At 42.5% G+C, this 17,624-nt stretch overlaps 1 protein-coding gene across 1 annotated transcript in view; it reads right to left on the bottom strand.

The window, feature by feature from the left end:
• SCFD2 (sec1 family domain containing 2) overlaps window positions 1–17,624 on the bottom strand; it is a 590,379-nt gene that overhangs the window by 24,192 nt on the left and 548,563 nt on the right. The window contains exon 8 of the mRNA XM_040418874.1: window positions 2,512–2,631. Coding sequence (XP_040274808.1) covers window positions 2,512–2,631 — 120 coding nt within the window. The remainder of the gene's footprint in view (window positions 1–2,511; window positions 2,632–17,624) is intronic.

The raw sequence follows: 17,624 nt of genomic DNA, 5'->3' as shown, positions 1-17,624 counted from the left end.
AAGTGATCCGAAAATTTCTTGACACCAAGGGCAGAGGTGTGAAAGTGTCACGGGCAGAGACATCTGAAAAAGCAACATTTTGCTAAACCTATTCAATCACGGGGATTAGGAATGGAGTACTTCTATTTTTATTCCATGGAATTACGCCAATCCTTAAATTAGTAGCTTCTATCTACACTTAGATTTGTCACAAATGTCTTCTATGGAATTCATAAAACAGAAAAATGTTTCCAGCTTCTAATCCCATCAGGGATGTGAGGAGGAACCCTCCCCCAGAGCTCAGGCCCATTTTAGCGATTAACATAGTCAAAGGGATTATGCATTATTTGCCAGGGAACGTGACGGTCTTTAAACACGGTAAACTTGTACAGAACAGATACAACATAAACGTCCCTTTGCACGGCTCAACCGAGCAGAAGATTGTTGGGAAGGAAGTGTTCCTTCCCGGCAATTGTCTGCTCGTCAGTGAAGGTGGCCACTGCATTGAAATGCAGCAATCTCCTCCACAGTATGGAGAGGAGCAATCACTATTGACATTGCTCGCCCCCATAGAGAATTGTTGTTTGCCGGCAGCAGAGTGCTGTTTAGATGGCACGTTCGGCTGCCGGCAAACAATGATTTAGATGTCCGCACCAAGGATCCTGTTACTTGATGAACAAGCATTTCACTCAATTATCGGCCAATCTGTAGCACCTTTACACTGCCAGATCTCTTACAAATATGTGACAGATTGTAAATCTTCCCTTTTCAGGTGATCAAGCATTCTAGCTGTCTCTAGTATTGAAGGAGTCTCTCTCTAGAGTTGACATATCATCCTCATAGGTTACATTTCCCTTCTTATCTATAGAAAATGCTAGGGGGGACAATAAAGCACTGGGCCTCCTGAACTGGGGTGAAGGGAGTGGTGGGGTGAACAAACAAGTAAGAGGTCCCATTCTGCTCTCCAGTAGATAAGCTGCCACTAAAAGTGTCTGGCAGCAGCTTTCTCCGCTCCTACCATTGAAAACTGAGAGTATATGCGTATGGGGTAGTCGGGGAAGATAGCGGTCATCCAAACAAGCACGTAGCCAATGGCTATTGAAGGTGTATGGGCACCATTAGAATAGAATTGTATGACCACACTAGCTAAGAGCTCATGTACATGACCGTAGTTTCTTTCTTTCATTTTCTTGGATGCGGACCCATTCACTTCAATGGGGCAGCAAAAGAGGGGGACAGCACACCATATGTTGTCCGTATCTGTAAGTCCGTTCCGCAGCCCAGCAAAAAAATAGAACATGTCCTATTCTTGTCCATTTTGCAGACAAGCATGAGACATTTCTAAAGAAGTGAAAAAAAACTATAAACGGTGGCATGCACTTCGTTGGGGTCGGTGTTTTGCAGATCTGCAATTTGTGGACTGCAAAACACTTACAGCAATGTGCATGATCCCCAATTCAAATCTGGAAGCATAAGTGCTGTGCCTTTTCAAAAAGAAGCAGATTCAGTTTCTCTAACCCCAAGTGATCAGTGATAGCCAGTATTGCATACAAAAATCATACAGGACAATAGACGTGTAAATATTTCAAGCCCTAGTCATAGAATACTGGCCTGAAACGCGTCCTGTTAGTTTTATCTTGTTGGGTTTCATGGGAATTTTAAGAAAGACGTAATGTTGTGCAGTACTGGCTGCTGGGTTTCTCCATGTGCTTCCCTGCATCTCAGTACATCCGTGCATTGATGCTTAGGTAAGCTGGACAGTTTGCACTTATTATGTCAAGAGAAGCCACGTGAGGAGATGACTGCAGTAACTGGGTTCCATGTTATCCAGGTGTTCAGCATGTCCTGTACATGTGAACAAACAACACTTTTTTTCCCCAGCATTCTAGTTAAAGGGGTATTCCAGTTGTTTAAAGTTATCCCCTATCTTGTGGATAACTATTAGAACAGTGGGGGTCCTACCATTGGGACCCCCACCAATCACAAGAACAGGGGCCCAGTACCCCCTGCAGTGAAATGTACTGAAATGTGCGTGACCGCTCCATTCATTTCTATGGGCGTTCTGGAGATAGCCAAGTACAGCACTCTACTATCTCCAGAATTCCCATAGAAATGAATGGAGGTGGTTTACCTCACAGAGACAGGAATCTAAATATAAACTACACTACCATGTTACATAGCTTTTGCATAAATATGTGTAATAATGATGACCCAACCTCAGACTGGGTCATCAATACCTGACCAGTGGGGGTCCTTCGCCCGGCACCCCCATGATTAACTGTTTGAAGAGACCGCGGCAATCCAGTGAGCGCTGCAGCTTCTTCCAAGGCCAGTGACCTCAACTGAATGGGGCTGAGCTGCAATACGCTTCGAGGAGAACTTGGGCTCTCTGGAGCACTGAAGCCTCTTCAAACTAGTGGGGCTGCGGGTGTTGGAACCCCACTGATCAGGTATTGAAAGGTCATCAGTATTAAACACCTGGAAAACCCCTTTAAGCATTATATAATTTACATGCTATTAATATAATAGTACCTGAACACCAGGTTTAAGAGTTGACACAAGGTCTTTAACCATCCGGACTTCTGAAACAGTGACACCACCAATCACAAACAGGATCAAGAGAGAAGAGTCCCCGGGATGTGGTCGGCTCACCTGGAGAGATATCAGAAACAACAGGATTTTTAATTACCTGAACAGACAAGCACCAAAAAAAAGTTCTTAACATTACTCCATATAGTCAGTTATCATATAAATGACCATTCGTGAATGTAGCCAAGCCAACAACACTCTGTTTGCCAACTTCAGGACAATTAATTTAAAGCAACTGTCCAGTCAGGACATTGGCATCTAAATTGGCATCTACAGAGGATGATAAATCTATTAACTTTCCTTAGATCTTGCTCCTTGCTACTTTTTAGTTCCGCTCCATGAGAGCAGAGCTGTGATCTGTGACCATAGTTTAGCTACAGTGCCTACAGGAAGTCTGGGGTAGTCTGAGACACACCTCCTCTATCATCATTAGCTCATGCTGCAGCTAAGCAGCAGTCTGAATTACTTAGGCTAGTTTCCCACCAGCATTAGAACTATTTGGCAGAGTTCATCACATCCGGCATAGCTGAAAAGGGCCAAAGCACTGCCAGTCCCCATTGAGTATAAAAACAGGCCTAATCCCCTCTGGGACCCATTATAGTCAAAGGGCTCTGGTAGGGAAAGGCTCTGCAGAAAAAGCCTGCCAGATAGCTTTAACGCTAGGGTGAAAGTAGCCTTATGAGACAGGGGTGTGTCTCAGACTACATCAGAGATTTAGGAAATGTTCCAATCTGCAAAGAGAACCAACTCAGAAATCATTATTCTGCTCACACAATCCTTTCTGAATGAGAATACACTAACAGACCCTATTCTGCACTGATAGAAGGGGTTGTCTGTGACTTTAATTATCCGCCATCACAGCATGGTGCGTTAGGTACTCCTTCCTATAAGCTGAAGAAAGGAGTTGCCTGGTCCTGCAGCTTAACTTGAAGTGCCTCTTCTTTCTGTGGTGATTATGTATTGATAGCTTATCCTAAGGATAAATAAATAAAACATTTCAGACAACCCCTTTAAGAATATCGAACACAATTCTGTCAGATGGGTTTAAATGCATTTTAATTTAAAGGGTGTCTGTCAGCAGTACTGACTATGGTAAACTGCTGACAGCACTAACCAAGGGCTGGGGAGAGTAGGGCAAACATACCTTTTGTGGAGCATTTATCAAAAGTAGAGTGAATATGAACCTTTATTCTGCCAGGTTATACTCCTGTAAATGCCTTGGAGGCAGAACTTAACTATAAACTGCTCAATAGCAGGCTGCGACGGGAACGAGCCTCCCCAGCATTGCAGGTGGCGATGGGGAGGCTCGTTCCCGTCGTGTCCTGGTATTGGCTGAGCCCCCCACGGAGGTATGAGAAGCGTCGTGAGGTCCGGGAAGCTAAGTAAGTATAACCTCTGTGAGGGGCCCGGGCATATGGGGTGCATTATAGAACTTGGATAACCCCTTTAATGCAGAGGAGAAAAAGCACTTCTTGTAGGAGCAGAATCTAGCAGAATAAAGCTTCATATTCTCACTATTCATGATAATAACAGCTCCACACTATGTATGTATGTCCTGCTTTCTCCAGCCACTACCTAGTGCTGTCAGTAGTTTAGCATTGTCAAAACTGCTGATAGGCACCTTTTAATAGTGTTTCTTTAATTGATTGATGCCTGAAGTCAATGGTCACAAGAAAAAACACTGTAGAAAAATATGCACACTGCCTTCCCCCTATGAGTTTTGGCATCAAAAGATCACTTTCCTGATTGAAGACAAATGCAGTTATTTACTGCAATTATGTGCAATTCAATATAGTCATTAGCTCTCATCACCGTACAGGAATAAATTAGGAAATTGAACAAGAAATGGTTGGGCTGTCCTATTGCTTGGCATGGCTTTGCTGAAGCTCAGTGCTGAAAGCAGGTGCTACTGTATTCTTCTAATGCCAGCCTGGTATTCATCATACACATACAACACACTACACATGTTATGTTTCGTATTTGTTCTGAAAGACAGCGTGATCCTGGCGGGATGAAAGATGTGATAGGATAAGAACTGTGCCTATTATGTCTTCACACGTGATGAACACTTATGGAGAGATTTTCATCTGAATGGCTATAGAGGAGGTACACTCATTTCTACAACGATTACGGACAGGGTCATTGACAAGATATTGATTATTCTATAGGCAGTAGGAGTTGAACCACTTTGTCATCCAGACTTGGCTTGGTGCTACTCCTAAGGGCTCATGCACACAAATTTATTTTTGGTCCTCTTGGTATAGTTTCTGGTTGACAGCTGACCCACGATGGTCAAGAGACACTAGTGCATAACACTGAAGGGACAAGCAAATTGTAGTCAGTAACAGACTGAGGTCAGGGTTGGAATTTGTGAAAGTCCAAAGAACAATCCACAATCAGAGCAGGCAGCTCAGCGTCAACACGGAGATCAGGCAAAGGTCAGGTTGAGCAGCAAAGAGTCAAAATCCAAAATACGGAAGACGGTACATGGGTAATACAAAAAAGCGAATTCTGCACCTCTGCTGGACTCTACTAAGTAGAAATATTGCTCAGGCACCCTCCACTGGGGAAGGGTGCCTTATATACCACAGCAAAATCTGCCATAAGCTGGTGTAAATTAGGGTGTGCCCACTCTGGCCCTTCAATAATCTGAGAGCGAGCACAAGCGCACCGTACAGGCAGAGGAAATCCAGACACTAGGAGTCAGGCCACAGCCTGCATGGAGTGGAGAGCGGAGGAGGATTCTGGTAACCTTCCTGACTGGAGATGGAAAAGGGATTGTGGCGGAACCGGACCAACAGACAGCGAGCGGGCAGGTGAGTAGAGCGGTGACTGTGCCTGCCAGGAACTGCAAAGCAGCAGCAAACACAGGATGCCACCATAACAACAAGTCATATTGAAGAAGTGTTATTCTCTAGGAGTATTGGTTCTAGGGGAGAATATGGTGGCACACGGAGTACCTACAGCTCTGTAAAGTAGTCCACTTTAATTAATAACCAGGAGATCATGAGACACAGACAAAAAAGTATTCGTATAGGTGGCATAGAAGAATATACAGTATCCACAATTTCAGTCCTTTTTCTGAAGAACAGTCCTATCTGGATTGGATGACCATCAGCCAGGGCTGTAAGATAATGCAATACAGTAATTCACTGTTCAAGTTGTGACTGTTCATGATTGTTTCTTGGCTTCTAATCAAATTTAAGGACATGACTCATCCGCACTACTGACTTTACTAGATCACTTCTGTTACATAATGAACACAGACTGCTCCCCTTATCCAATCTCAGCTTGTTGGCAAAGATATTCATAGCAAGTCAAATACAGATAATTAAAGTGTGCAGCTCCGGTAAAGAAATTATAGTTTAGCCTTTGGTAAAAAAAAAAAAAATCTACTTCTGGGGTCAAACCGATGGAGTATGATGCATTTCTCACCCATACTGAGAGACAAATTGAATAATATTATAATAATGGAGTTTTTGTATAATAGTAATAAAAATATTTCTATAATTTTTTTCTATAATGCACAGGTGAACTAGTAAGGGCAGCATTTCCCTGCTAGGGGTCTGTGGAAACCCTGAGAGACTGGATTTGTGCTTGATTGCATTGTACATATATGCGTGCATGGTGCAAAGAAGCCTGGCAGTAACAATAGGAGTTTCACAAACAACATTGTCCAGTGGGGCTACAGACTCCTCTGCCCTTCAGGACCCAGCACTAGAGACCCAGCACTAGACCTTCAGGACCCAGCACTAGAGATGAGCGAAGTTGTTAAAAATACGATTTGGCTGCTTCACCGAATTTTACAAAAAAAAAATTTGCTTCTTTGTATTTAGCAGACGCAATGACGGGGAACATCATTGAACCCCTCAGATGCCACATTCATCACTGATTGTGGCATCTAAGGTAAATATTTAGGCCTTTTAGGGGCTGATGAGTTTAAAAAATAATAATATTGTACTTCCCTTGAATCTCGTGTAGTGTGTGGTGACGTCATACGTCACTGTGCACAAGATTTTGCGCGAGATCTTCAAGCAAAATGGTTGCGGTGGCCTCTTCACGCTCAAATGGATGAGGTGAGTATGATTTTTTATTTTTATTTTCACTGCCATTTCATTGAAAATTTGTTACCACGAAGCAAGAGGAAACTGGGTTTCGCGGCGAATTGAGTTTTCCCTGAAATTCAGATCAAAGTCCACTTTAGATACTTCGATTCGCTCAACACAACCCTGCACACAAGGTCCTCCTGACCATTTTTTTGCATTACACACAAGGTCCTGAATCAAAAAAACATCATAGTATTGTATACAACATCTGTACACTGACTGGTCAGGACCTGCGTACTGGGCCCTCAAGACAAGAGAAGTCAGAAGCAAGAAGTAAGTCAATACCTAGGATTTTTTCTTTTGACTGACCTGAAGTCATATTAATTTAGTAATCTGATTTAGTGGTCTTGTCTAGGAATTACCTTAAAGGGGTTCTGCAGTTTTTTTAAACTGATGATCTATCCTCTGGATAGATCATCAGCATCTGATCGGCGGGGGTCCGACACCTAGGACCCCTGCCGATCAGCTGTTTGAGAAGGCGCCGGCAGAAGTGTCGCGGCCTTCTCGCTGTTTACCGCAGGCCCAGTGACGTCACGACTAGTATCACTGGCCTGGGCGGGGCTAATCTCTGTTCACTTGAATGGAGCTTAGCCATGTCTAGGCCAGTGATACAAGTTGTGACGTCACTGGGCCTGCGGTAAACAGCGAGAAGGCCGCAGCACTACTGCCAGCGCCGCTGCCTTCTCAAACAGCTGATCGGCAGGGGTCCCAGGTGTCAGACCACCACTGATTGGGTTTTGATTAATTTAGAGGTAAGGTTTGTTGTATGAATTAGGTGAGGGACTGGTCTGGGGTCTAAATGAACTCAGAAGCCTGACTTAACCTGACTTCTGGTGTCTAGATTAGCTTCACTGTATGGGGTCCTAAAATGTAATTGGCAGGGGTTCCCTGTGTTGTAGAAATATTAATAGTTGTAATCCGCTTTCCAATGTCTTTGTGTAAGGAAAGGTAAAAATCTCAACCGCAGTCAGCCAAAGGTGTTTTCATATTTAAGTTCTGCTGAGCAACTGCCCTGCTCAGTCTGTTCACTTTTATTTACTCACAAAAGGTGTAAAAGGGGTTGGCCCATAACAAGGATGCAGGAAGTGATGACATACAGGAAGTGATGTCATAGGAAGACAAGACACCATCATTTAGAATACCCTAGCCCACAAACACATGTATGCAATAATCTACCATTACCACTGGAGCTAATTTTATCTAGCCTTGCTCAGTGATCATAATGAGCTAGATAGAGTTCAGCAATTCAGGTACCCTCAGCAAAATACAGGCTACCATTTACAGTAATCAGCATTCTGCCTAAGAAACATGAGACACTGGCTGTTCTAAAACAACCTGAAAGTGGTTAGCACGGTCACCTTGCACCAGTTACATGTAACTAGCAGAGGTCCTGGTTTCAAATCTCATCAAGGACAATATATGCAGGCTTCCCCCATATGTGTGTAGGTCTGCTCTTTGTAGGTACTCCAAATTGATCTCACAATCATAAGATACTGATAGGTTAATTGGCTTTCTATAAAACTGGCCCTAGTGTTTCTGTCTCTGAGATAATTTGAAGAGAATTTGTCACCAATCGAGACAAACAAATCAATACGTTCATTAACAAGTTGAGCAGCGAGGGAATGTCCCCACTTCTCAAGAGGCTCCCACTGCTGCTTGATTGACAGGGTAAGACATCTCACCCAACCCCAGCAATTTCCCCCCGTGCCACTGCTCTGAGTAGCGGCCATTGGTTTGAAACATGGGACTGCCACCAATCCTTGACAGCCTAACACGTTCATGTTATGTTCATGTTCATGTACGTAGTTATAATTGTTACTTCTTCTAGGTGAGGTTATCTTCTGCCTGCTGCAGTGGGTCCGGCTGCCGGCGTTCCATGTGCCTGCTGCCACCTTGCTCCTCTGTTGCAGGCTCTCCTTCCAGGTCCTCTGCCTTAGGGCCTGCACTCCCGAGCTCTTAAATGGCCAATGTACACCCTCAGGCCAAGTTCACACGAACGTATGGCTTTTATAGTTTTTTGCGGTCCGTTTTTCACGGATCCGTTGTTCCGTTTTTGAGTTCCGTTGTGTTTCCGTTTCTGTTCCGTTTTTCCGTATGGCATATACAGTGTACAGTAATTACATAGAAAAAATTGGGTTGGGCATAACATTTTCAATAGATGGTTCAGCAAAAAACGGAACGGAAACGGAAGACATACGGATGCATTTCCGTATGTGTTCCGTTTTTGTTTGCGGACCCATTGACTTGAATGGAGCCACGACCCGTGATTTACGGCCAAATATAGGACAAGCTCTATCTTTCAACGGAACGGAAAAACGGAAATACGGAAACGGAATGCATACGGAACACATTCCTTTTTTTTTGCGGAACCATTGAAATGAATGGTTCCGTATACGGACCGTATACGGAACACAAAAAAACGGCCCGTACACCCGCAAAAAAAACGTTAGTGTGAACTAGGACTCAGTCTTTCCCATCCTATTGCAGGTCACTTCTGGGTATTTAAGCTGCCCTCAACTAGGGGAGGCGGTGGGGTGCTTGAGCTTTAGATTCCTTGCTTGCTAGTGTTCCAGTGAAGTTGTGGTTATCTGTTTGTCCATGTACCATATCTCTTGACTTTGATCATCCTCTGCCTGCCGATTACATTTGACTATGCTGCTTTACCACGCACAACCATCTGTATGTACAAGTAGCTGTGCCAGTGTGAACAATTAAGGGGTCTTGATGAAGTTCAGCAGCCCCTTCTTTCTGCTTGGTTCCCGGGGGTTGAACTACCAACAAACACTGATGGTCTATCCTTATAATTCTGCAAGGGTTTCAGAGGTTGAACTGCCACCAAGGTCTACACTGGCAAACAAGATGATTCTGGTGTTACATTTCTGACTTGAAAGCTTTTAAGTGTAAATTCAAACTAGCATCAAAAGAAAAGTATGTCTATAATTAAATAACTACAACATGAATAAGAAGAAGCTGAAGAATGAGTTTATCATATTTATAGTACTACCTGTTCCTGAAGAAAAATGCTTAGATGTCAAGCAAATGCCACTGGAGCAATTTTCAGATATACTACTAAAGCAAGTGGGTGGGCAATTTTCTGACATGTGTACAGTAAAGTTACTAGATGCTGAAAAAACAAGGTGGTGATTTCAAACACAGCATTTATAAAAAAAAAAAAAAAACCTGAAGTTCTTGGTGCAGCTATTTATGCATTTTTTTAAATATTTTTTTTGTTAAAGCCAAAAGTGGATTTAAAAGGAATGGGAAATATTAAGGACACATACATATCCTTTCTATTGGATCTACTTCTTGCTTTGGTTAAAAAAACAAACAAAAAAACTGATGAAATATTTTTGGGGGCAATCCTCCACTGCAGTTTTTATGGAAGATTATTATTATTTTTTTTATAAAGCCAGCATTGGATCCAGCAGGAAGAAGATGTACAATTTCCTCCTTTACATTTCCCATTTCTTTTGAATCCACTTCTAGCTTGTAGTTCAAAAAATGCATGAAAACTGCACCAAAAACAGTGGGGTTTTACCAAATTCATCCTTATGGCTGTTTTGATAAAAAAGATATTTTTTTATGCAAACCAAACTATGCTATGTCAGCATCGGCACAACACGTCATAAAATCGGAAATTAGTATGTAATATTTGTTGCAATCTATAATCCTATAGCTGCAACATGATTTTTGGGGTCATTTATTAATACCCCTGCGCTGGCGGTGGATGTGCCTAAGTTATGTAGAGGCGCAGGCCTCTACATAACTTAGGTGCATGTTCCAGCAGCGTACAACAAGCTTAAACCTATGCCAGCTCCCTTGTAGACGCAGATTTAAGCAATTTTTTATGCAAAAAACTGGCGTAGAAAATGTTAAATGAGATGGGCCAACCGGCCTGCCCCCTTCCCGCCCATGCCACACACCCTTTTTATGCCACCTAGGAAAAGTGGCGTAAGCAGGAGAAAAGTCGTAGATTCACTGCAAATCCCCTTTGCGACCAAATCTGCGACAAAAGTACACCAAAAAGTGGTGTACTTCACATCATAAATGACCCCCTATGTACTTCTTCCCAACTAGATTTATTATTTTATTTTATTTGAAAGTTAAAAAATTATCAACTTTGCAAAAAGTATTTTTTTGTGTCTCTATGGTAATGGATTACAAATAAACCCAGTGTAGCCTGATCCTGCAGTCCCCTAGTTTGCTAATCTACTGAATGGAGATGTTTGTACAGGAGCTATAGACACACAACTATTGCTACTCTTTCGCCAATCTGTTCACGTACTCTCTTTGGCCAGAATACATATAGAGCTCTCTAGGGGTGTATCACATCTATGGACAATCGGTCCAAAATAAATCAAGTGATAGCTCATTTTGGCAATGACATTTTCACAGAAGCAGGAGCAGACTGGGAACTCAAAGTGGCCCTGGAAGAAAAAAAAACCTGAAAGTGGCCCCATGTTGTAGGCGGGTCAAAATTGACAGAAGTAAAGGGCAACACAAGTGGGCGAGGCCAGCAATATTATATTGCAGTACAAAATACCACCCCAGCAGAACCAAATACCACAGTGCATCACAAAATAATGCCCAAGCCGCACAAAATACCTCTACAGTCGCTGCTCCTCTGTGGTGGCCAGGGCCCGCTGCCACGTTCTGTCCTCCTACTCCAGTTGCCTCAGGATAGCAATACAGTTAAATACAGGAGTCAGGAAGTGAGAGTGAGATCCTGACCTACCTGGCTGGCGGCCGTGAGAAGGACTCAGGCAGCCCAGTGGCCATCGGCCCACCGGGAAGTGTCCCTGTAGAGTCTATGGCCTATCTGCCCCCTGCACAGAAGATATATTAGCATGATAGACCAATAATTACTAGTCATTCGGTTTTAGTACCATTTATTATACCCACAGGAAAAATGAAGTCTAAGTAAAAACTAAATAAAAAAATAAAAAAAGAGAGACACTGATATTTTCAGGAAGAATTGCATGGGCAATGTAAAGGTAGAGTCTGATACCAGTTAGGTGTCTATTTTGCTGCAAGAAAATGTCGAAAAGAAAAAAAAAAATTTTAGCCTCAAGTAATTGATGGAAAGTTGTGTTTACATCTAAGCGGGTTACACGCAAGAATTAAAGTTCAGAGATCGTGCAGTGTTTTTCTTTGCAAATACCAGAAGTAGAAGCCTTGTTTTTGTCTTCAGTCAAAACAAGTCTGCATGGAAAAGAGAACCTGTAAGACGCGTCTTCATTGGATACTGCTCCAATTCCAAAACCACAAATTGCTATACCACTCCTTTACAATTTGTTATGTGGATGTATTTTAAATGAAATTACAGTTTCAATGGAAATGTTCTAGAGACATGCGATCTGGTTATAGATGAAGAATTCAGAATAACCTCTTGTTCTAAGCATTTGGCGGTATAAAGGACTGTGCAGCCTGCCAGGAAACCTATTATATTTCGTATTTCCATTAATGTTTTTGCAGTCTAAAACTTTCCTTGAAATAAACCTAATGAGGGAAATACAGTGTTCCCTGGCTAAGACTCTACAGACACTCCTTTCCTAAAAATAGGATTGCAAAGCAATGCATTTTCTATGAAAGTAGTCTGATAAAGCTAAAAACGTTAACAAAATACCATCACACAATGTATGTTATGGGTTGAAGCCACCACTTCATCTTTAACGGAAAATAGTGTGACACAAACTCACAATACAGCAATACACGGAGTAGCTATTTGTCCCCTAATGCATCATGGTACAGATTAGACATGAGCAAATTTCTGGAAATGTTCTTTGCTTGGCTCTGCTAAAGGGTGGTCACCCAGAAAAAGCTGGGTTCCTGGTATGAGACACTCAGTTTTCCTTACCTTTTGGAAAGGAGACTAGCTTTCATGTCTCTTTTCCAGAGAAGCATTATGTGAGGACACAAGAACAGCAATAGATAAAAAAATATCTTATTATTAAAAAAAAACAAATATTTTGAGACTACCACCAGGAGAAAATCCTAGGAAAAAGTACTGATTGGACAGTTTGAGGCTACCACCAGAGGAAAATCTTATTATGAAAAAGCACAGACTGAATGCTGTGAGTTCCAGCTGTTTAATATTGATGACCTATGGCAGATTATCAGGCCATTTATTGGGAATGAACATTCATACAAATGATTATTCCCAATAAATGCCCCCAAAAATGTGCCACCGATCATCAGATAAACGATCAATGTTTCAATTGATCAACGTTCATCAGGTGAAATCATTGTTGATGAAGCACCCAAAATCATGGAAACAGGGATCTGCTGCCCAGAAACTATGAATCTGTATGGGGAGAAGCGATCATAGTAGCTATCATCTCCACTGATGAGCTGGCACTTATCAGGAAAAAATGGTTTGCTTGTCAGTTGACCTGAGTAAAGAGGCCTTAAGGGTCCATTGCACTGATTTTTCTTTTTCTTATCTCATGATTCAAAAGTTACCAATATATGATATTTAATGTATGTATAGGGTGGGCCATTTATATGGATACACCTTAATAAAATGGGAATGGTTGGTGATATTAACTTCCTGTTTGTGGCACATTAGTATATGTGAGGGGGGAAACTTTTCAAGATGGGTGGTGACCATGGCGGCCATTTTGAAGTCGGCCATTTTGAATCCAACTTTTGTTTTTTCAATAGGAAGAGGGTCATGTGACATCAAACTTATTGGGAATTTCACAAGAAAAACAATGGTGTGCTTGGTTTTAACGTAACTTTATTCTTTCATGAGTTATTTACAAGTTTATGACCACTTATAAAATGTGTTCAATGTGCTGCCCATTGTGTTGGATTGTCAATGCAACCCTCTTCTCCCACTCTTCACACACTGATAGCAACACCGCATGAGAAATGCTAGCACAGGCTTCCAGTATCCGTAGTTTCAGGTGCTGCACATCTCGTATCTTCACAGCATAGACAATTGCCTTCAGATGACCCCAAAGATAAAAGTTTAAGGGGGTCAGATCGGGAGACCTTGGGGGCCATTCAACTGGCCCACGACGACCAATCCACTTTCCAGGAAACTGTTCATCTAGGAATGCTCGGACCTGACATAATGTGGTGGTGCACCATCTTGCTGGAAAAACTCAGGGAACGTGCCAGCTTCAGTGCATAAAGAGGGAAACACATCATCATGTAGCAATTTCGCATATCCAGTGGCCTTGAGGTTTCCATTGATGAAGAATGGCCCCACTATCTTTGTACCCCATATACCCCACCATACCATCAATTTTTTTGTTCCAACAGTCTTGGAGGGATCTATGCAATGTGGGTTAGTGTCAGACCAATAGCGGTGGTTTTGTTTGTTAACTTCACCATTCACATAAAAGTTTGCCTCATCACTGAACAAAATCTTCTGCATAAACTGAGGGTCCTGTTCCAATTTTTGTTTTGCCCATTTTGCAAATTCAGTGCGCCGATCTGGGTCATCCTCGTTGAGATCCTGCAGTAGCTGGAGTTTGTAAGGGTGCCATTTGTGAGTAGCTAATATCCGCCGAAGGGATGTTCGACTAATGCCACTCTCCAGTGATATGCGGCGAGTGCTACGCTGTGGGCTCTTGCTGAATGAAGCTAGGACAGCCACTGATGTTTCTTCATTAGAGACAGATTTCATGCGTCCACATTTTGGCAAATCCAACACTGAACCAGTTTCACGAAACTGAGCAAGCAGTTTGCTAACTGTAGCATGGGAGATGGGTGGTCTCGTAGGGTGTCTTGCATTGAAATCTGCTGCAATGACCCGGTTACTGCGTTCACCAGACATCAACACAATTTCTATCAGCTCCTCACGTGTTAACCTCAGCGACATGTCAATGGCTGTAAACAAAGAGAAACTTGTAAATAACTCATGAAAGAATAAAGTTACATTAAAACCAAGCACACCATTTTTTTTCGTGTGAAATTCCCAATAAGTTTGATGTGTCACATGACCCTCTTCCTATTGAAAAAACCAAAGTTGGATTCAAAATAGCCGACTTCAAAATGGCCGCCATGGTCACCACCCATCTTGAAAAGTTTACCCCCTGACATATACTAATGTGCCACAAACAGGAAGTTAATAACACCAACCATTCCCATTTTATTAAGGTGTATCCCTATAAATGGCCCACCCTGTATATTGCAATTTTACATGCAATATTCTCTATTTTTCACTCTTTAAATTAGCCTCCTTGAAAACTTGTTAATACAAGTGAATCTACAAGGGGAGACGAGTGTTATGGACAATGAGTGTGGAACCACTCTGCCAACAAAAGGGACTGACAAGGGCATTGTCCTGAAGGTCCCCTGGTTTTCACCCTTTAACCCCTATACAGGGATCTGGTCTTCCCTGCAGGGGAGTCACCAGGCCGCTACCTCCTGGAATAGTTCTGATGTAATTGGCAGCTGACCCACGGAGGTCAGAGTCACCAGGTCAAAGCACCAGAGATACAGGCAATGCACACAGAAAGAACTAGGCAGAGGTCAGACAGGCAGAGTAAAGTCCAAGTCAAAGAGAAAATACAGGCATGAAGCAGAACAAAGAGCATTGGCAGGCAGACCGACTTCAGGAACCCAGTCAGACAAACTTTAGAACCAGGCATACTGACAGAAGCCAGCACATAGACAGGCAAAGAGAACCCAGGAAACAAAGCAGAAGCCAGCACACACAGATGTATTACAGACTCTAGCAAGCGAGAGGACCGGGCAGACTCTATGGAGACACAGGAAGATCTCAACTGCACAGGCAAAGAGGCAAAAAAGGAACAAAGAATATATAGCAGGTGGATAACTAATGAGTCAACCAGTTAACCCAAGGAGTGGTTCAAGTTATGTCACCTAATCCTAAGAAGACCTCACTCGTGTGAAGCTGAGCGCACCGTGTAGGACTGATGTCATCAATGCTGATTGCGACGAGTTTCTGAGGACAGAGCCACAAAGAACGGAAAATTACCAGACCACTGGCCTCTACATAACTTTGGCGCATCCAGTGCCTAAACCAGGCATAGAAAATGATGAATGAGAGGGGGCTGCTGGCCCATCCCCTTCTGCCCACACTATGCCCACTTTTTTAGACCTGGCGTGAGAGGGCCATGGCGTGCAACAGAATCTGTGCCAGATATATGCCACAAAAGTAGCGTATATTTGTTTGTAAATGACCCCCTATGTTCATTGTGCTGTCTGTCTGCATTAAAGGCATATAATAAGCAATCCTAACAGGGACACCAACAATGCGTCTAATTTTTTAAGTCTAATTTAATTGGAATAAAGACTGTAATATTTCCTTGCCAAGATCACTCTTTTAGACTGTAGCACACATAGACTCGGCCACGTGAGTCTGCAAGGCGAAATGAGCAGTTACCACGTGTACAAAAGCAAGACGCTCGTATTTAGATGGAGTCAGAATGAACACATACTATCCTCCTACGTCTGATAACCTTGATAATAGTTCACTAAGCACTTCCTCAGCTGCTGCGTCTGTCACAACACTGCGCCTTCTCCATCTCTGGGAATGTGATTAGGAATGGTTATTCTCAGCCTCTTCCACAGTGCTGTAACACATGCAGCGACATGTGCTCGCGAGTCAGCTACTCACACGCGTGACACAAGGACTGGAGAAGATTCTGGACACCGTCACAACCAAACGAGAAAATATACGACATGAGCTATGAATCTGGTCTTAACCCTATCATGACTGGTATGCAAGAGCAAAATTTTATCTTTTAGAATGCTTAATTTTTGTATTTTATTATTTATTTAAAATTTTTATTTTCAGATCACATACAGCATTCTTATTATTTAAAGGTGTTGTCTGAGATCATAAGTAGTGTTGAGAGAATCAAAGTTAACTAAGAGGAATTCGATCAGAATTTCAGGAACAATTGGATTTTCCACAAATCTGAATTTCCTGGCATTTCGTGGTAACAAATCAATTTTCCCTGAGATGGCAGTAAAAAAACAAAAACATACTCACCTCATCCATTTAATCACAGAGAGGCCGTCTCAGCCATCTTGATTGAAGAAAACACGGCAATTCTTGTGCGCGCTGATGTGTGACGTCCTCACGTCAGTGTGTGCGAGAATTGACGCGTTTTCCTCAACCAAGATGACCGCAATGGCCTCTCCGTGATCAAATGGTTGAGGCGAGTATGCATTTTTTTTTGTTTTAACCCCTGATAGGCTGAATGTGACTCACAGACGGCGCGATCCGCATGGAATGCGGCATCTGAGGGGTTAAACGATGGGGGGGGCGCGATCACTGTTCCCCGTCATTGCGCCTGCTCCAAACAATAGAATGTGATTAGTTACAAAGTAATTCAACAATATGTCTTTTGTTATTTTATACATTGAACTGCTTTTTCTGCAATTTTTTTATGATCTAGGACAACCCGTTTTAAATTGGAGTGGATAACAATTCATTTTGTGGACCTCATTAATGGCAAAATGTCAGAAACAGAGGGGGAAAAACTACAGTTTTTCCAAATTTTCTAATTTGTCCTATTTTTTTCAAATATTGTGAGCACAATGGGAACAGGGATGGTGTGAGAGATAACAAACCTTTACAACACAAATATGTGTTCCTGGTGTAACCTATGACAATGCTCAGAACAAAAACCTAGAGGTAAGTAGAGAACACATTACCTATAAGTTCCTGCTGACACCATATACAGTGATCTAATGGTAACAGCCAGTGGTGTATATAAAGTAGTAAGGGCCCCATAGCAAGGATCAAACCAGGCCCCCCACACAGGATAGAAGGGTTTCCGCCTAATCCCCTTTGCAGTCGCATGATTTGCCGCTATGGTAGTTACGCCCCTGGTAACAGCCCATTAAAAAGGAACCTGTCACCATGACAATGCAATTTAAGCTACAGGCAGCATGTTATAGAGCAGGAGGAGCTGAGCAGGGTGATAGATAGATAGATGTATAGGAAACGATTTAGTAAAACTT

The sequence above is a fragment of the Bufo bufo genome, chromosome 2 (assembly GCF_905171765.1).
Source record: "Bufo bufo chromosome 2, aBufBuf1.1, whole genome shotgun sequence".
NCBI lineage: Eukaryota > Metazoa > Chordata > Amphibia > Anura > Bufonidae > Bufo > Bufo bufo.
This window is presented reverse-complemented; position numbering and strand designations above follow the sequence as displayed.